At 36.1% G+C, this 21,256-nt stretch overlaps 2 protein-coding genes and 1 long non-coding RNA gene across 3 annotated transcripts; 1 reads left to right on the plus strand and 2 right to left on the minus strand.

Annotated features, from left to right (window-relative positions):
* The first annotated feature begins 324 nt into the window (after positions 1–324).
* Positions 325–5,170, plus strand: LOC138354207 (uncharacterized). Its single transcript, XM_069308093.1, has 4 exons — positions 325–472; positions 2,159–2,364; positions 3,184–3,292; positions 4,557–5,170. The coding sequence occupies exons 1-4, from the start codon at positions 370–372 to the stop codon at positions 4,904–4,906; spliced, it is 768 nt and encodes a 255-aa protein (XP_069164194.1). The 5' UTR covers positions 325–369; the 3' UTR covers positions 4,907–5,170.
* Positions 5,171–13,273: 8,103 nt separating this feature from the next.
* LOC138354259 (uncharacterized) lies at positions 13,274–18,318 on the minus strand. The gene is made up of 11 exons (XM_069308170.1): positions 17,832–18,318; positions 17,383–17,487; positions 16,998–17,227; positions 16,614–16,792; positions 16,165–16,282; positions 15,838–15,929; positions 14,787–14,994; positions 14,483–14,653; positions 14,018–14,202; positions 13,530–13,765; positions 13,274–13,377 (listed from the first exon to the last, which is right to left on the minus strand). The coding sequence occupies exons 5-10, from the start codon at positions 16,244–16,246 to the stop codon at positions 13,538–13,540; spliced, it is 966 nt and encodes a 321-aa protein (XP_069164271.1). The 5' UTR covers positions 16,247–16,282; positions 16,614–16,792; positions 16,998–17,227; positions 17,383–17,487; positions 17,832–18,318; the 3' UTR covers positions 13,274–13,377; positions 13,530–13,537.
* Positions 18,319–18,437: 119 nt separating this feature from the next.
* On the minus strand, positions 18,438–20,847 carry LOC138354208 (uncharacterized). Its single transcript, XR_011223467.1, has 3 exons — positions 20,736–20,847; positions 19,574–19,645; positions 18,438–19,106 (listed from the first exon to the last, which is right to left on the minus strand). It is a non-coding gene; the product is annotated as an uncharacterized lncRNA (long non-coding RNA).
* Positions 20,848–21,256: the final 409 nt, after the last annotated feature.

Below are 21,256 nucleotides of genomic sequence, written 5' to 3' on the forward strand. Positions count from 1 at the left end.
CTTTGCAATAATGTACCAATGTGTGTATTTTCATAACTCGTTTTAAATTGTTGAAAAATAAATGACTACATTGTGAATGCAAGTCAATGTTTACATGCTAAATCAGAGTTGCCAGATTCCGCTTAAAATAGCAAATTGTGCTTATTTTCAAAGCTTGAGAATTTAGCTTTAAAGTAGTTAAAAAACTACGAATTTCGCAATTTGCTATGTACTTTAGTGTACTATTTTAAAATAAGGTTGGTTTTTAAGCTGCAAGTCATATGAATCTCAAAAAAAGTATATTATTAACAATCTTATCTCCATAGTTCACTAGTTTCTGTAAATCAGATCTGGTAACTGTAGGCCAAGTACTGGTAGACTCAAGACACAATGTGTGTTGAAGCTATTCTCTTTGAAGAAGTCATCTCGACAGGATCTTCCAGCTCCAGCTATAAAACTTCACCAAACATGGATCTACCTAGTACATCAAATGGTAAGGAATTACTAAACTGTAGTAAACTGAATCTGACACTGTCATATATATATATATATATATATGTATGTGTGTATGTATGTATGTATGTATGTATGTATGTATGTATGTATGTATGTATGTATGTATGTATATATATATATATATATATATGTTGTACCTAGTAGCCAGAACGTCGTACTCGGCTTACTATGCAAGGCCCGATTTGCATAATAAGCCAAGTTTTCCTGACAGTATATTTTCTCTAATTTGTTTTCTGATGAAATGATAAAGCTACCCATTTCATTATGTATGAGGTCAATTTTTTTTATTGGAGTTAAAATTAACGTAGATATATGGCCGAACCTAACCAACCCTACCTAACCTAACCTAACCTATATTTATAGGTTAGGTTAGGTTAGGTAGCCGAAAAAGTTAGGTTAGGTTAGCTTAGGTAGGTTAGGTAGTCGAAAAACAATTAATTCATAAAAACTTGGCTTATTAGGCAAATCGGGCCTTGCATAGTAGGCTGAGAAGTGCGTTCGGGCTACTAGGTACGACATATATATATATATATATATATATATATATATATATATATATATATATATATATATATATATATATATATATATATATATATATATATATATATATATATATATATATGAGGGGTACCACCTCTGGTGCAAGTGTAGGGACCCATAGCCTCGGAGAAGAAAATAAAGAGTACTCAGAGAAGACCTTGTGGATCCTCACTGAACACTTTCATATTTTCTTCTCCTACCACCCTTATTCTTTTGGTATGTGTGTATATTTATCTAACTTTATTTGAAAACGTCATTACACAAAAAAAGTTACAATATTGATTATATATATATATATATATATATATATATATATATATATATATATATATATATATATGTGTCGTACCTAGTAGCCAGAACGCACTTCTCAGCCTACTATGCAAGGCCCGATTTGCCTAATGAGCCAAGTTTTCCTGAATTAATATATTTTCTCTAATTTTTTTCTTATGAAATGATAAAGCTACCCACTTCATTATGTATGAGGTCATTTTTTTTTTATTGGAGTTAAAATTAACGTAGATATATGACAGAACCTAACCAACCCTACCTAACCTAACCTAGCCTATCTTTATAGGTTAGGTTAGGTTAGGTAGCCGAAAAAGTTAGGTTAGGTTAGGTTAGGTAGGTTAGGTCGTCGAAAAACAATTAGTTCATGAAAACTTGGCGTATTAGGCAAATCGGGCCTTGCATAGTAGGCTGAGAAGTGCGTTCTGGCTATTAGGTACGACATATATATATATATATATATATATATATATATATATATATATATATATATATATATATATATATATATATATATATATAATTTTTTTTTCTTCCAATAATATAGTATTCGCTTGAAATTAACAGCCTGGTCAATCAGGCTGTTGGATTCAACTCCTCTCAGTTTTGTTATACGAGTTACAGCATGGTTAATCACATCCAAAATTAAAGTTATTTCCAGATGCAGTCCTAAAATTTTTAACATTGCTCTCACTAGTGTTAATGTAGATTATTTCATAATTTAAATAATATATTTAATTACTGTAGTACATTTTAACAACAATTTAACTTATAATTTTTGCAGCATAGGTCATTTGAATATAAGTATTTTATTAGAAACTATTTCCTTCAGGTCTTCAGGGAAAATTCTTGAGGAGATGCACAAACTGCAAACAATGTGTGCATGTCCGAAGCAATGTTTGCAAGTTCTGCCAGTGTGACTTCCGAAACAGTAGAGAATTAATGAAGAAAGAAGAGGAAGCCCGTTTTCTACTTAAAGGCAAGAAGGCTTTAGAACGAAATACAGCAAGCCGGGTTCTACGAAGGATTGAAAATCAGGTATTGAAGTTTGTCTACATCTGTTGTATTCATTTGTATTCTTCTTATGCTGAACTTGCTTGATAAGGTATAGAATCAACATGAATAATGCTGTACAGTACTTACATACTATTTGTTTATTTATTTATATACAAGATAGCACACTGGGATTATGAGAGTACATAGAATTGATGTTTTTACATTCTTGTAAAGCCACTAGCACACATAGTGTTTTGGGCAGGTCCTTAATCTAACAGATAATTTTAAATAGGCAATTTAAAGCTTAAATGGAAAAAATTGGCTGGTACATTGTAAGAAAGTATCACAAAGATTACTATGTACATTAAAGTAAAATTTGAGGGTTATCAACATATAAATTGTAGCATAATTTGAGGAATATTTCAAGGTATAATATAGTAAGATATGCATTCAATATAACAATCATGATATAAGGTGATAGCAATGATTACAATGGAAAAGTTGTATGGTTTAGGCACATATATTCTGGCATTGGATTTCATAAGATACAGTGCGAGTTTAATACACTAGTTAGGAAACTATCAAGAAAAAATTTAGGTACTTTTTGGTTTTATTTTTTAAAATGGCAGAAGTTGGACAGTTTTTAAATTTGTTAGCAAGTTAGTTCCATAGACAAGGTCCCTTTATTTGCATAGAGTATTTACACAGAATAACTTTGACTCTGGGGATATCAAAGATATTTATTTCTGGTATTGTGATTCTATTATGGGTTCTATTGCACATGCCCAGCTATGCTTCAAACATTTATTTTGTTGCATTTTCCCAGATAGTGTTATTGTTTAAATATTATTTGCTTTTCAGCTAACATATCTGCGTGGCTGTGGGTATGAATCAATCGTTATCTATTACAAGAAAGGACCAGCACGACAAGAAGAGGACAAGAAGATCTTCACCACTAACTTCTTTTTGTGTAAGTAGTTCACATAATATATAAATATATCACCACCTATTATTTTCTCTCATATATATATATATATATACATATGTATATATATATATATATATACATATGTATATATATATATATGTCGTACCTAATAGCCAGAACGCACTTCTCAGCCTACTATTCAAGGCCCGATTTGCCTAATAAGCCAAGTTTTCCTGAATTAATATATTTTTTCTATTTTTTTTCCTATGAAATGATAAAGCTACCCAATTCATTACGTATGAGGTCAATTTTTTTTATTGGAGTTAAAATTAACGTAGATATATGACCGAACCTAACCAACCCTACCTAACCTAACCTAACCTATCTCTATCGGTTAGGTTAGGTTAGGTAGCAGAAAAAGTTAGGTTAGGTTAGGTTAGGTAGGTTAGGTAGTCGAAAAAACATTAATTCATGAAAACTTGGCTTATTATGCAAATTGGGCCATGCATAGTTGGCTGAGAAGTGCGTTCTGGCTATTAGGTACGACATATATATATATATATATATATATATATATATATATATATATATATATATATATATATATATATATATATGTATATATATATATATATATATATATATATATATATATATATATATATATATATATATATATATATATATAATTTCAATTCAATCATCTCTGTCGTTGATGTATATGGCAAAAAGTGTGTGGCCCAATACAGCACTATGTCTTAACGTAATGGGTCCAAGGGCCCATAAGGTCTCGACAGCATTAAGGGCCCTTTAGCAAACCAGTGTGCTGGTGCCCCTATGACACCCATGACGTCTTTGTATCATTTCAAGTTTGTACATGTACTTCTTAAGATATGGGCACCATACAACTGCTGCATATTCTAGCTTTTGTCTAAAAAAATCATGAACAATTTATTTATTATTTATCCATGAATGCCAGAACTAAACCCTGTGGTACTCCACTCGTGACATTTCTCCAGTCCAATACATTGCCTCTGATTACTGCCCTCATTTTTCTATCAGTTTGAAATTTTTTAATCCATGTTAGAAGCTTACCTGTCACCCCTCCAATATGTTCCAGTTTCCAGAACAAACTCTTATGTGGAATTCTATTGAATGCCTCTTTTAGGTCCAGATAGATGCAGTCAACCCAACCATATCTTTCCTGTAAAATTTCTGCGGCTCGATCATAGTAACTGATTAAATTTGTTACACAGGATCTTCCATTTCAAAATTTTTTATTTTTTATTTTTATTTTTTATTCCAGCACGCACAAGGAAGCTTGATGCAGATAAACTTACATTAGGATCAGAAGGTGATAGCGATAATGCCCTGGAAAAAAATCCTGACGAGCTACAAGTGCAGCAGGTGCATAAAGTCCAAAAGGTACCGCAGGTGCAAGAAATTCAACAATTACAAAAAGTTCCGCAGGTGGAACATTTACAAAAAGTTCCGCCGGTGCAACAAGGGCTACCATTAGCAATCCTTCAGAAACAGCAAGAAGTACAAGTAGTAAAATTTGAACCACAGGGAACTACACCAGGAAAACAGTGTAGTAACAACGGAATGGGAATTTTAAAATACCTGAGGAAACAGGTAAAAAAGGACAAACAATAGAAATGGTTCCTTACACATTATTTGGTAGTTTATAGGTATTTTACTTATAATACTTTATATTATGTCTACAGTTTATAATTTAGTTTACAGTTAATTTACTTTTCAACTTCCATATCTTACATGAAGGATTTTTACTGTTTTTCATTTTTAAAACCTTATTAGTATCATTTATAGTTTAGTGTCAATTCACTTATAATACAATATATGGAATAATTTACTAAATTCATTTAACTATAATAAATTTAAATAAACATTTTTACCCCAGGATGAGTTTCAGTCACCCTACCCAAAAAATTAATGTTTCTTTATTACTAATCTTGTGAGAGGTAGCTTATTGTGCAGCCCATACTCATTCTGTGAGTGTTAGTTTATTGTGCACCCCATAGTCATCATGTCACCCAAGCCTGCTGCAGCTGCACCTGAGGGGTGGTGTAGGGAACCATTAGTGTACTATTATGATTTGAGAGAGAGAATGCTCTGTGGACAGAGCATCAATATGGCTTAAGGCATTGAGCTTTGCCTCAAGATGAAGCTTGGGCTGATCTCTGATTTGCTTCTTGGGAGTCTTCATTTACGTGCACCCCATACTCAACCACTTTGTAGTAATTAATTGTGCAACCCATACTCATCCTGTTACCAGTAGTTTGTGCAACCCATACTTATCCTGTGATCCCTATCCCTCTACTTCAAGTCCCTCAAGGGGCGCACGAATTCAGTTTGGCATACTGCATCCTGCCTTCCCATCCCTAGCTACTGACCCATCACAATATTTTATTTTATTTTATTTATATATATACAAGTAGGTACATTGGGGTTGTGAGAATACATTGAATAGTACAGTATTTACAATCTTGTAAAGCCACTAGTATGCGCAGCGTTTCAGGCAGGTCCTTAATCTAACAGATAATTTTAAGTAGGTAATTTCTATCAGAATTGATAAATGATAATAAATACATTGTTTACATACATACATTACAAATACATACATATAAGCTCAAAAGCTTCATTGAAGGTTGTAACAGAACCCATGAGCACCACACCAGAAAAAAATACAGTTTTGATATTCCAAGAATACGACTTAATCAAACTAGAAATGCTCTACAAATCAAGGGACCCAGAATGTGGAATGATCTTCCCAACCATGTTAAAGACTGTACCTCTCTCAACCAGTTTAAGATAAAAACTAAACACTACCTAATAAATTCACTAACCTACCTTACCCCTCTATTGTCAACCCATGTCTGTTATTTTTTTTTTTTTTTAATCAACACTGTTTGTCAACCTATTGTATTTGTGCTGCTTTTTCAGTCATGTTCCCTCTTTTTTTTATCTTTATTTGTATTTGTTCTCAACACATTTTATTCTTTATGCTCAATTAGTATTAAGTTCTAGATATTAATGTTTTTCCTGCCCGAAACGCGTTGCGTAATAGTGGCTTTAGGCATTGTATGTACTAGCTCTATCTATATATCGATCCATTAATGTAACATTACGTGTATGTATGTACCTTACCTGAATAAACATATTTATTTATTTATTTATTTATTTATACAAGTTTAACTCTGGGGATATCAAAGAGATATTTATTTCTGGTGTGGTGATAATGGGTCCTATTACATCTGTCCAGGAAGAGTTTCAGAGCAGGATTTGCATTTAAGAACAGGGTTTTGTAAATGTAGTTGACACAAGAGAATTTATGGAGTGAGATTATCCATCATCACCCAGATTTTTGCTGGGTGATGATGGACTTGAGGTGGTTTGCAGTGGTTTGCAGTGGTTGAACCCCATGCACAGATACCATAGTTGAGATAGGGATAGATTAGTGTATAATATAGAGAGATGAGAGCAGGGTTAGGTACATAATATCTGATTTTGGAGAGTATACCAACTGTTTTAGAGACTTTCTTAGTTATGTATTGTATGTGGGTACTGAAGTTGAGTCTCTTGTCTAAGAATAGACCAAGAAACTTTCCATCATTGTTATTGCTAATGTTTACATTGTCATCTGAAGCTGAATTGCATTTGTAGATTTGCTTCCAAATAAGATGTAGTAGGTCTTTTCTATGTTAAGTGTTAGTTTGTTGGTTGACATCCATAAGTGGACTTCCATAAGTGGGGAGGTTGGTGTTGGGGTTACCTGTGGGAGGTGTACTGTGGGAGGTTGGTGCTGGGGTTACCTGTGGGATGTGTACTGTGGGAGGTTGGTGTTGTGTACTGTGGGAGGTTGGTGTTGGGGTTACTGTGGGAGGTTGGTGCTGGGGTTACTGTGGGAGGTGTACTGTGTGAGGTTGGTGTTGGGGTTACCTGTAGGAGGTGTACTGTGGGAGGTTGGTGTTGTGTACTGTGGGAGGTTGGTGTTGGGGTTACCTGTGGGAGGTGTACTGTGGGAGGTTGGTGCTGGGGTTACCTGTGGGATGTGTACTGTGGGAGGTTGGTGTTGTGTACTGTGGGAGGTTGGTGTTGGGGTTACTGTGGGAGGTTGGTGCTGGGGTTACCTGTGGGAGGTGTACTGTGGGAGGTTGGTGTTGGGGTTACCTGTGGGAGGTTGGTGTTGTGTACTGTGGGAGGTTGGTGTTGTGTACTGTGGGAGGTTGGTGCTGGGGTTACCTGTGGGATGTGTACTGTGGGAGGTTGGTGTTGTGTACTGTGGGAGGTTGGTGCTGGGGTTACCTGTGGGAGGTGTACTGTGGGAGGTTGGTGCTGGGGTTACCTGTGGGATGTGTACTGTGGGAGGTTGGTGTTGTGTACTGTGGGAGGTTGGTGTTGGGGTTACTGTGGGAGGTTGGTGCTGGGGTTACCTGTGGGAGGTGTACTGTGGGAGGTTGGTGTTGGGGTTACCTGTGGGAGGTTGGTGTTGTGTACTGTGGGAGGTTGGTGTTGTGTACTGTGGGAGGTTGGTGCTGGGGTTACCTGTGGGATGTGTACTGTGGGAGGTTGGTGTTGTGTACTGTGGGAGGTTGGTGCTGGGGTTACCTGTGGGAGGTGTACTGTGGGAGGTTGGTGTTGTGTACTGTAGGAGGTTGGTGTTAGGGTATTCACCTAGTATATCTTGTTTCTGGGTGTACTAACCTAGTATATGTTGCGTGTGTGTGTGTATACTCACCTAGTCTCACCTAGAATATCTTGTGTGTAAGTTCTCAACTAGTACTCACCTAGTATACCTTGTATGTGTGTATTCACCTAGTATATCTTGTTTCTGGGTGTACTAACCTAGTATATGTTGCGTGTGTGTGTGTATACTCACCTAGTCTCACCTAGAATATCTTGTGTGTAAGTTCTCAACTAGTACTCACCTAGTATACCTTGTATGTGTGTATTCACCTAGTATATCTTGTTTCTGGGTGTACTAACCTAGTATATGTTGCGTGTGTGTGTGTATACTCACCTAGTCTCACCTAGAATATCTTGTGTGTAAGTTCTCAACTAGTACTCACCTAGTATACCTTGTATGTGTGTATTCACCTAGTATATCTTGTTTCTGGGTGTACTAACCTAGTATATGTTGCGTGTGTGTGTGTATACTCACCTAGTCTCACCTAGAATATCTTGTGTGTAAGTTCTCAACTAGTACTCACCTAGTATACCTTGTATGTGTGTATTCACCTAGTATATCTTGTTTCTGGGTGTACTAACTTAGTATATGTTGCGTGTGTGTGTATACTCACCTAGTCTCACCTAGAATATCTTGTGTGTAAGTACTCAACTAGTACTCACCTAGTATACCTTGTCAGACCTTGCCTATACCCTATACAGACCTAGTGTGTGTGTACGATCATATGTGGCATTCTTCCAAGAAAAGGAGTTAGAAATGAAACGGTATAATCAGATCCTTTTATACAACACATTGAGAAAGAATAAAGGTTAAGTGTGGTATCAGTAAGATTTACACACTAGTCCACACTTGCGTGGTGTACAATGTAAGTGGAGGCAGAGTTGGAGGGAGGGAAATGTAGTTGGTGGACCTGTGGTCAGGGTGGCTCCAGAGGTAGGGTGTCAAATTTCAGTGTTTATGGCAGGGTAAGGGAATGGTCGTCGTTGGTCTTGTGATTCAATATTTTCTTGTTGTCGCTAAGTTACACTTTTTCAGGTCTATATAGTACAATGGCCAGTCCTCATGTACCTAGTAATTATGTACCTTAAATTATGTACGTAAATTATGTAATTATGTTCATGTACCTAGTAGCTAGTAGTTATAGTGTCAGTTGGGGGTTAATGGGCCAGGCCGAGTGTGCCTGTGCCCCACAAATATCACCCTTATTGCTGACTAGTTGGTATAACGGCTTTTCCCAAACCTCTCTCTCGCCAGAATTATACTGACATGTGAATATCTTTGGCAGTTGATGAATCCTAAATATAAATAATAAATAAATAAATGTTTATTTAGGTAAGGTACATCCATACAAGAAATTTTTACAAAGATTGGTGGACTTATAGATAGATTCATACATTGCATAACTGCATGGCATAACTGGCAATCCCCTCATAGTGTTCAAGTGAGAACTGGATAAGCACCTCCAAAGGATACCCAAGTATGCCAAGTATGCTGCCCTGAGGAACACCAATGTTGATGGGTAGGGTGGGAGAAATTGAATTATTCACAGAAACATACTGGAGCCTGTCAGTGAGGTACGTAGGATTTGAGGTATTGCAGGGAATACAAGACACTGATCACTGGTCTCCCATTTGGTCCTCATTGCTTTATCTTACTATTATTGAATGTCAATAACCGTATTATGCAATTTCAATTTCTTCTATTGCTTTCTTTATTATGCACCCCATACCCATCCCGTGGGCCGTGGTGTAAAGGATTACAGAGGCACATAATCGGTTCAGGACCGGAACCCTCTAGTTCGTTTAGCTAAGCAAATAACAATGTTTGACGCTAGTTACAAAATTATTAATGTTGTATACACATGTACACACACACTCATACATACATACATATATATATATATATATATATATATATATATATATATATATATATATATATATATATATATATATATATATAATTATACCAGTATAATCTAATAATATATACTGGTCTAATAAAATAATTATACCAGTTAATACTCTCACTCGTTGTGTTAGGATATGTTAGCTTGATAAAACTGACTGTTCATTGTTGAGAAATGTGTTAACAAACAATATATCTGACTTATCAAGACTGTAGCTTGCTTAGCAAGGAACTTTTTTTAAATTTGGGTTCAGTTTAACTACCGCTCAAGGGATGAGTAATTGGGGCATAATAAAGGAACTAAGCTGATAAAATGAAAGATGGGGGATCAGCCATTACACGTGTTAATGACTCTTGTATAGTTGTGTAGTTAAGGACATCAGGGTAAAGGGGTAATGGGCATTGTGGTTGATTGTTCTACCTGGGAATCCTCCACTGTTTTATATCTTATGTATGTATGTATGTACTAACCTAGTTGTGGTTGCAAGGGTTGAACTTTGGCTCTTTGGTCCCGCCACTTGAATACATACACTTGAATACATACACTTTCCATACACTTGAAACTGTGTATGGAATCAGCCTCCACCACCTGTGTCCCCTTGTGCGTGTACCACATGTGTTAAATAAATGTATGTATGTATGTATGTATGTACGTATGTATGTATGTATGTATGTATGTATGTATGTATGTATGTATGTATGTATGTATGTATGTATGTATGTATGTATGTATGTATGTAAGGAGAGAGAGAGAGAGAGAGAGAGAGAGAGAGAGAGAGAGAGAGAGAGAGAGAGAGAGAGAGAGAGAGAGAGAGAGAGAGAGAGAGAGAGAGAGAGAGAGAGAGAGAGAGAGAGAAAGAGATGAAGATCGAGACAGAGAAATAGATATAGACAGAGTCAGGGAGAGAATGTTAGACACAGAGACGTATAGATAAGGATATGCAAAGTCAGTGAGAGAATGACAGAGATAGAGCGAGGAAAGAGACAGAGAGATAGGCTGACACAGAGAATGTCAGAAACGAGGAGAGGCAGAGACAGAGGGACAGGGACAGACGGACAGGGCCAGAGGAGGGACGGGGGAACAGAGGGGGAGCAGTGGGACAGGGAGGGAGACAGGGACAGAGAGGGGGACATGGACAGAGACAGAGACAGAGGGACAGGGTCAGAGAGGGGGACCGGGGGACAGAGGGAGGAGAGGGGGGCAGGAGACCAAGAGAGAGGGGACAGAGGAGAGACAGGGACAAGGGGACAGAGATGGATAGGGGGACTGGAGGAAAGGGAGGGGGACAGATGATGGACAGCGGACAGAAAGAGTGGGCAGGGGGACAGAGAGGTACAGGGGACAGAGAGATGGACAGGGGGACATAGAGGAACAGGGGGACAGAGAGTGACAGGGGGACAGAGAGAGGAACAGGAGGACAGAGAAGAACAGGGGGACAGAGAGAGACAGGGGGGACAGAGACAGGGACAATGGGATAGAGAGGGACAGGGGGACAGAGAGATGGAAAGGGGGGACAGGGGGACAGAGAGGGGGAAAGGGATCTGGGACAGAGGACAGAAAATGTGGGCAAGGGGACAAAGTGAGGGACAGGGGACAAAGATGGACAGGGGGACAAAGATGGACAAGGGGGACAGGAGGAAAGGGGGGAGATGTATGAGGGGAAATGTTTGCGGAAGATGGAGAAGGGGTATTTAGAACGGTAAGTTAGAGAGGGGGCAACTAAGGCCCATCATTGAAAAACAAATGAGCATCATTGCAATAGCAGGAGCCACGCACATCTTTAGCCTGCGTTGTTGAGACATTGTCAATTAAGCGGTGTCCAATAGCAGTATCTTCGGTATTTAAGCGTTACCTTAAAAAATACTGGAAATATTGAAAGCTATTAATCCAGATATTAATCCCCTTGTGCAACGCACACAAGAGGCAACAGCTTCTAGCTCTACAAGCCGCAATATAAAATAGAGAATAGGCGATTGTTTTCACTCACAGTGTAATAAACCCACGGACCCACCCACCCGCTGAAGCCGTAAATGCCAAGACATTACTTCCGTTTAAAATTAAGCCGGAATAATCCTCAGGTATGTGGAGGATGTGGGAGGCCTTTGATCAACCACCGACTTCCTGCCCCGTCGACGGGGCCATCAGCCCTCAGTGTGCCCTCAGCCAAAATAATGTGAAACATGTATGTGGGTGTATTAAATATTTTAATTTATTATTTCCAAGATTTAGCTGTTAGCTCTTGGACCCCGCCTTTCTAAGCGTCGGTTGTCTAATGTACCGACTCTCGGCCTCTTTTCCTCCATCATATCTAAACAACATATATTTTTATCTAACACACTCACACATCCCCAAGATGCAGCCTTTAGCAGCTTCCTGACTTTCAGGTTCCTATTTACTGCAAGGTGAATAGAGGCATTAGTGTGTGTATGTTTGTGTCTGTGTGTGTGTGTGTATACGTGTGTGTGTGTGTGTGTATACTCACCTAGTTGTGGTTGCGGGGGGTTGAGCTCTGGCTCTTTGGTCCCACCTCTCAACTGGCAATCAACTGATGTACAGATTCCTGAGCCTACTGGGCTCTATCATATCTGCATTTGAAACTGTGTATGGAGTCAGCCTCCACCACATCACTGCCTAATGCATTCCATCTATTAACTACTCTGACACTGAAAAAGTTCTTTCTAACATCCTAGTGGTTCATTTGGGTACTAAGTTTCCACCTGTGTCCCCTTGTTCGCCTACCACCCGTGTTAAACAGTTTATCTTTATGTACCCTATCAATTGCATTTCTCGCAGCCTGTCCTCGTAACTCATGCCTCTTAGTCCTGGGACTAGCCTATTTGCATACCACTAAACTTTTTCAAGCTTCGTCTTGTGCTTTTTTTTTTTTTTTTTTTTTTTTGAGATATATACAAGAGTTGTTATATTCTTGTACAGCCTAGTACTAAGTATATGGTGTTTGGCTAGATAAGAGTAAAACTGCTTGTAGATTAGTTTTTCAAAAAATGTTGACAAGTTAGGCAGGATTGATATAGGTCTGTAATTGTTAACATCTGTGAGATCACCACATTTGTGTACAGGGGTAACTCGCTTTTTTTAGGATAACTGGAAAGGTTTGGAGTTCAAGTGACCTGTTGAAGAGCATGAGAATTCTTTGGAGACAATTCCTAACCTATACTTCTTCTCAAGGTCATGTTTTTTATTAATGGGTTTAAGTATTCCCTTTGTAAGCAAGGGATTGTTAAGCCTTTTGGTTATGCTTACAAAAAAGTCACAGGACAGACATTATCAGCAGCAGTTATAAAATTGTCAATAGCAGTTTCATTGTGCAGCCTAAAACTTAACTCCCTTGACTCTAGAGGTATATATATTAGGTTTAGGTTAGGTTTTTTTAATTAAACCAGCCAGGATGAGTGAAGCCATGAAGGGCGTTTTTATTAATTAAAACACCCAAATGTTGGGTGCTTCAGGTGTTGTTCCTCTTGGATGATCTTGTACCTCTCTGTCTCACACCTGTAAGAATGAGTGATATGGTTAAGGGGGAAACAAAGTGCAGGCAAGGCAATGGAGGCCAGTAGCAATCTTAGGGCTAGGATAATTAGAAATTAGAGAAATTAAGTAAGAGAAATTAGCAAGAGAAATCAGGTAAAATTTATTATACTTAACTTTTGTATCATGAGTTTAGTAGTAAATCTTCATCTTCATCATCATCATCTTCACTGTCACAAAGCTCCAGGTAGGGCTCGGAAACATCAACATCCTCTTCCTGGTATCCAAATAAACGCTTTGCATCACTCAGCTTGTCAGAACACATCTTTTGCCCTTGCTTCAAAAGAGCCAAGATTCCACTCTTATTTTTGGTTGATAGGTGCTTCTCTTCAATAGTGTACTTGTTAGGATCCTGTAATATATAGACTATTTAATGGGGTTTAAGACATTTACAAATTTCCCTGAAAATACTAAAGAAATTAGAATAAATAAATAAAGTTTTCGGTAAAAGTTCAAATATATGTAAAACACACCAGTACAGTATATGAAAACCATGGAATTGTCTACCTGTCAAAGTTGTAAATAGCAAGACAAGTATAAAATTCTGCTGGATAAATGTTTATGAAGAACTGAATTGCAACACACATTTAGGCTGTTAGCTTACCTTGCTTAGATATGAAGGAAAAATTCCACATAACAACTCTTCAGTATGTTCGGTTAAAATCTCTCTCTTATTCTTGTAATATGCGAGATAATGCAGCATTTCTTGAACAGTGTGTTGTTGCTCTTCTCTGGATCTCTTCTGAAGCTCCACATCTTCTACTGCCTTCTTTTTTTGAGCAAGGGACACTAATAAAAGAGGAAATTTATATTTACTGCAAGTAAACTACAACTCAATTTAATGTAATTACAGTTTAGGTACTTGCATTATACATACTATACATAGTTTATTGTGCAGTATCAACCTGATAAAAACCTACGGATTATGATACTGCACCTATTTTACAAACAGTAGTGATGATATTTTACTTCAAAAATAAGTAAAGCTTATCCATTATGCATGCTAAATGTTAGTTATCTTGATAAGGCCGAATTGTAACCCCTGATAAAATGAGATGTAGTTACATACCATTTTGGCTATGATGAGGCAATAAATTGTGCCATGGCAGGATACCTTCTATTGCATCCTTTTCACTGAGAATTTCAGAGTTTTCACTATTGTAGATTTTTATGAAGCCTTGAAGCTTTTTCCTATCACACTCATTTCTGTGCCGGAGGGAAGAGCGCATTTTACTGGATGCTGCAAATAAAGTTTTTTGGCTGAAAGTTTTAAAGTTGTTAAAAAAATTTCCTCATCATTTACCTACATAGAAATTATAGACAAGAGCTAAATAGAAATTGCTTCAGAGTTAACAAAGAAATAGTAAGCCTACCTGCATCAGTGGCAATCAGATTTTTGCGATGCCTGATAGAGTCTGCAACTGCCTCGATAGAATATTTTATGTTCTTCGAGGTTGTTCCAGTGTTTAACTCTAACTCCTTACAAATCATTTGTAGGTCAGATCGCCATTCTTGAATCAATGACTTTTGAACATCAAGTTTGTCGATCTCATTTGAAACTGTTATTTCCGTCTCTCTGGCCTATTTGAAAATATAATAAATTTAATGAACAAATCACATTAACCATGATGAGTGGTTCGAACCTATGGGCTTGGCATTCCCAGATGCTTGCTGTAGTTGAATGCGCCACAACATGGTCAAAAGAATTGCAACCTAGGGTACTAATGAACCCACAATTCAATTTTTGTTAATTATGCACCCCCATACCCATTCCATGGGCGGTTGTGCATGCAGTTTCCCATGTACTTGGTCTGTGTCCTCCAGTAGTTTTACCTCTGATGGCCCTTTCAATACACATAGAATTCATATTATTGTGATATATCAATACATGGAGAAAGACATTGAAATGGGGGCATCAAAGGCAGAACTACTGAATGACAGAGACCGAGTTCATGGGGGAATTGTGTGAAACCTGGTTTGGCTTCAGTGGAAGCCTTGGGATCCTTGTGGGTGCAGTAGTACTCCAAGTTGCAATTCATCTGACCATGTCGTGGCGTAGTGAACTAGAGCATGCATCTGAGAGCACTCAGTGCATGGGGTTCAAACCCTCATCACAGTTCCCGTGATATATCACGATACTGTGATTTCTCTGTGAACACATTTGATATATCTCGGAATCATACATTTAGGTTAATTAAATACTATATACTTTATACAAATTAACCTTATTGATATATTGAAAAAGTTCAAGCAGTTAATTCAAGGAAATGGTCGCTAATTTATAATGGAAAATATATGTAGTACATGATCTGAACACATAACTAACCTATAAATGCATTATAATACCTTTCACATATAAATGCATTATAATAAGTTTCAAAATAAATACAAATAAATAAAATAAATATATATTATTTTTAGTACCTTTCTGAGTCGAGTAACTAATGCACGAGCCAGTCCATCAATTTTTCGATGGTTCCAAAAGACTGCACCCTCTGTGAGTTCTTCTGTTCTTTCTGAGAAAAATATTTATAGCAATGAACATCTTGAAGAGCATAGATTAATAACAGTTTCATAACATACCTTTACTCACCAAGACCAACTCAAGTTTCACCAATATGTTTTCATTCTTTTATTGATTATTTGAGGGAGTTGATACTTATTGAATACTGAATACAAATCGCATTATACTGATTACAGGGCAGGTAAAATAATAAAAAACTTGATCAGATGAACCATATAAACAAATACCAGCTTTCAGCATGTTTTTAGTTGTAGAGTTGTATCGTGAGAGGTATGCAAACACTTGCTCTGCCTCTTCCCCTAAAGTCATGCCACTTCCTTCTTGCCACCGCCCTCCATATAATACCTTTAACATAAAAGTATACAGTAAAAAAAAATTCAAATTATTGTACAAAAATTAAAAGCCTATGAAGAATTCTGATGCACTGCTAAATTTTACATAAAACAAAAATTTACATGGTGTTAGATAAATAAAATGATGATATGGATGCAATTGAAAGGCAAACTATAAAGACATACTCAGTTAAAAAATATGTCATATGACAATGTATATTTATATGTGCATACTTTATTTATAAGAACATTAATTTGAAGACAATATAATTCATTATAATATAGTGTGTGTAGAGAACAAAAGAATACTATACATTAAGTATCTGTAAAGCACATTTTATTACCTCCCAACTTTGTTGTAACGATACAGCTTCTTGTTGCCATCAATATGTACTGCTAAAGGGGTTTTATCACAAGCAGGACACTCATTGTCAGCTTCTCCTCTAATTTTTCTCAGCTCATATTGCTGGAATCGCCATTCGAAGAACACTCTCTTCGAAGTTATATAATTAATGGGTCCAATCTAGGAATAGAATTTTTTAGATGGTGACATTTAAAATGCATATTATGACATAAGATAAATAAACAAAAAAAACATTCCATTTTGTGTTTGAACAAAATTAAAAACTAATTATTAATAAATGAATATACATTACTACAAAATTTTGATAATTTTTGTATTGAAATATAAAACTGAAAATATTAAGAATAACGGTATCAAAACATACACGCCCACGAGAAGCACCAAAGGATTCCAGTGCAGTGACTAATGCCCGAAATGATGTTCCAGGACAATTTCTTTTTATATGGTGCCATGATTCAAGCAGACTGGTGCTGTAGAATGTGCTGCTCTTTCCTAATGATGAATAGAAACCAGACTTGTGCATGGTCTTGCCTAGTTGTTGATGCTCATATCCACAGTGGCATGTATAGATTGGAGTATAGAGGTCATACCTTCCTGTAGTTTAAAATACAGTGCATTGAGTGGTGTGGCGACTTGCTAAAATAGTGATGTAAAAATTAACATTTATAGCAACAAAAATTTCAAAATGTATTGTGATTCAGGAATATCCGGTAATGGAAATAAAAGGGTAAATTTTAAAGTTTATTTACCCATTATAGTGATGAAGATGCAGAGATTGCTGGAGCTTGAAATTTTAAACTTGCAATCTGTGCAGTTGGGGCAAGAATTTGGTGGTTGGGCTGGTACAACAGGTTCTGGTAACAAAGAAAAGGAAGACAGTTTGACAAAATGAGTTTTATGGAAAAGAATTTCAGACTGAATATTTCATTGTTTCTTGATTGTACAAAATATTGACATTATTCTCCAGATAATGACTGAGAAATTCACAGAAAAGAAACAATCAGACGATTAAATCAATCTATAAAACCAAGTGTCAGGTTTAAACTTTAAGACTTCTCCAAATGTTGTAATGACTGAAATGAAACATTTATTCATTTTATTTTGTTATACCAAGATAATCGTAGCTCTAGACTGGGATTGGGAAGTAGAAGTAATCTCGGAACAAAGTACGGATTTTATACAGGTATCGTATACTTACTCCAGTGAAAGATATTTCCTTCAGGGCACACAGTTTGTGTCGGGTCTAATGGCTCATAAAAGCCATTTTTCCAATATAATCTGTGGTGGAAAGGCATGAGAAAATGTTGCATTTGGTCACAAATGTGACACAAAAATGCAAAACAGTCTTCACATTTGATGCTTGCCTCACAATTTGTACATTGTACACAAACTTTACCTGATGAAAAAAGGGGTAATTATTTATACTAATTTTAAATACTGTATACCTAACATTTTAAACAATCTGAAGTCTAAATGTATTAATAGAGTGTCATTAATATGCATATGATGCTTATTATACAGTATAACCTTAATGAACACAGCAATATTTAATTTACCTTTATCTGGAACACCCAACTCAGACAATGTCCAATCGAACAGCATTGCCCTGCTTTCTCCCCAATTAATCTCTGCATTTTTTCTTCTTTTTTGCCAGTCAGAAACACTTGGCTGAGAATCTTTAATTTGTTCAAGTTCTGCAGCAAGTACTTTGAAATATGGGATTAAAAATTAGTAAGAAAAATTTGTAAGTGAAAGGAATGATTAGTATAATATGTTAAACAAAATTTCATAGGCATTAAGCACAATTTTGGTACATAATATTTATGACGTGTGTCCATTAAATAAACCCTCATTTAAATACCAACAAATGATGTTGGGACATACCAACATCAAATGATTCCAAAGTTTCTTCACCAGCTGCCAAATAACTTTGAGTGTACGTTCTGCCACTAGTAGAATAGCCCGCATTTTGAATGTGTGGTGGTGAAAGTATAGCAGGCAGAATGTCTGGGTGGCACATTTGAAGATTTAAGCATGGTACATAATTGCAAATTGTATACAAGTATTAATATTTTCAGACAAATCTCAAGATATTACTATAACTAACTTTATGCTACCAAGTTGTTCAGTGTTATAGTAATTTAATCTCCATAATTGTCTAGCATACACTTAAAAATAGGCAACAAATATTATTGGAAAGTACACAAATAACAGCTGTAGAAATATTGTTAAGAAAATAATAGAAGATTACCATCAGATTGGGGTGCAGCTGGTCTTTGTTTTGAATTAATGTGTGATACATCCTGTATGTTATCTTTTTTCTGTTTCTTGTTTGTCACCTTTATTGAGTTTGGTTCCTCCACGTTTAAGAGTCTCTTCAAGTACTCATTTCTTTGTATCATTGCAGCACGTGCTTTCTGGTACTCACGTTCAAGATGTTCTCTAGTCATCACTGCTATTCTCCGGTGAAATTCTGAAGAGAAAATAATACTGTTCGAAGGAAAAGTACAAGAACAAAACAAGAAAATTATGCTTATGCAAAATTATGCTACAATGTACCTATTAATAATCTTAAAATTTGCTACAAATTTCCTACTTATAATTATGTGTTAAATTATGGACTTTCCCATAATGATATGCATGTTAGTGGCATTACCTATACTGCCTACCTGGAGCCCCCTAGAGAGATAGTGACACAAGTTAAGGTAATCCCTTTAGTAAGGTGCTGGGTCAACATAAATAAGCTATAACTAATAAGGACACAAATCAATATGTTCATTTAACAGTGGTATTAACATTTATATAAATATAGCTAAGAATAAGTTTTTACAAGTGTAACAAAGTGAAAGAAATGTATGAAAATTTTGATGATATATTAAAATGCTCATTGATTGAACTTGTCTTCCTATATATAAAGTATAAAAATAGTAAACACAGTACCATTATTGTTGTCTGTAGTTATTTTTGGAACATCTGGTATGTACAGCATACTGTCAAAATCCGATGATCTATCTGAAAAATTGATTGGTAGCGTAAATATTTGAATTCATTGCATAGCCTTTTATACAAACAAAAAAGAAAAATTGTACAGAAAAGCTAACACAACATTATAACACCTTTCTGTGGTACTTTCTATGGTACAAAAGAAAACAAACCTTAATTATAAAGGAAAATAAACTGACAGAAGAACTATGAATACTGCTGAAAATACTTTCCACAAAATATCTGAACCAAGGGATAGTACCCCGAGATTTGAAATATGAAAATTTCACCCTTACAGTATTTAAAAAAAAAGCAGAAAGAGTTAAGCACAAAACTAATGTCCAATCAGCTAGGTATAACACATCTGCAAGCTCATGGCGAAAATCCTAAGGGAGGGAATCATTTACCATCTTTCAGTGAACAATCTTATTCAATCGACACACCATGGTCTTCTTAAAAACAGATGCTACCTTATAAACCTCCTCACTTTTGGGACATGGTAACATGGTACTCAGATAAAGGGTTTCCGGTGGATGTAGTATACATGGATTATGCTAAAGACTTTAATAAGGTACCACATGGAAGACTAGCAAGGAAATTACAGGTTCATGAAAAAAATTGTAAAGTGCACAAAACAATAGTTAAAACAAAGAGAGCAAAAGGTCATACTAAATGGGAATGAATATGAAGAAATGTGTTAAGTTGAGTACCTCAGGGGTCCATTTTTAAGTCTAAAATATTTTTCATATATTGAACATCTATGATATAGAAAAGAATATAATCTAATCAACCACATCCTCATATTTGCAAATGCCTGGCATTTCACGAGCACTTTGTCCGGGGTTTATATTCTAGCCGGGGAGGATTTACTGGGTTAGGCTAACCTAACCTAACTTAACCAAACCAAACCAAGTATCTCAAGTTACAAATATCTCTGGGAATTCATATTATCTGCTGTTGTAGAATTGACAAAATGGACAGTGTCAACAAAATTATTCCCACATACTCCGTCACTATGTGATGGAGTACACATAGAATAGGGACTGAATTGTCCCTGACAGGGACAATTCTGTAACAAATGTTCTAGCATAAAACTTTGTACAGTTTAGTAATTCCTTACCATTTGATGTACTAGGTAGATCCATGTTTGGTGAAGTTTTATAGCTGGAGCTGGAAGATCCTGTCGAGATGACTTCTTCAAAGAGAATAGCTTCAACACATTGTGTCTTGAGTCTTCCAGTACTTGGCCTACAGTTACCAGATCTGATTTACAGAAACTAGTGAACTATGGAGATAAGATTGTTAATAATATACTTTTTTTGAGATTCATATGACTTGCAGCTTAAAAACCAATCTTATTTTAAAATAGTACACTAAAGTACATAGCAAATTGCGAAATTCGTAGTTTTTTAACTACTTTAAAGCTAAATTCTCAAGCTTTGAAAATAAGCACAATTTGCTATTTTAAGCGGAATCTGGCAACTCTGATTTAGCATGTAAACATTGACTTGCATTCACAATGTAGTTATTTATTTTTCAACAATTTAAAACGAGTTATGAAAATACACACATTGGTACATTATTGCAAAGGCACTATACTATATATATATATATATATAAATTGTTGCAAGTCGAGCAACA

This window comes from Procambarus clarkii, chromosome 62 (assembly GCF_040958095.1).
Source record: "Procambarus clarkii isolate CNS0578487 chromosome 62, FALCON_Pclarkii_2.0, whole genome shotgun sequence".
Classification (NCBI taxonomy): Eukaryota; Metazoa; Arthropoda; class Malacostraca; order Decapoda; family Cambaridae; genus Procambarus; species Procambarus clarkii.

Coding starts and splice junctions, on each gene's coding strand:
- LOC138354207 (XM_069308093.1), top strand. CDS start 370: ATGTGTGTTGAAGCTATTCTCTTTGAAGAAGTCATCTCGACAGGATCT. Junction 2,365..3,183: donor TACGAAGGATTGAAAATCAG/GTATTGAAGTTT, acceptor TTTGCTTTTCAG/CTAACATATCTGCGTGGCTG. Junction 3,293..4,556: donor CACCACTAACTTCTTTTTGT/GTAAGTAGTTCA, acceptor TTTTTATTCCAG/CACGCACAAGGAAGCTTGAT.
- LOC138354259 (XM_069308170.1), bottom strand. CDS start 16,246: ATGACTTTAGGGGAAGAGGCAGAGCAAGTGTTTGCATACCTCTCACGA. Junction 14,654..14,786: donor TCTGATTGCCACTGATGCAG/GTAGGCTTACTA, acceptor CTTTATTTGCAG/CATCCAGTAAAATGCGCTCT. Junction 14,203..14,482: donor GCCTCATCATAGCCAAAATG/GTATGTAACTAC, acceptor CTCTTTTATTAG/TGTCCCTTGCTCAAAAAAAG.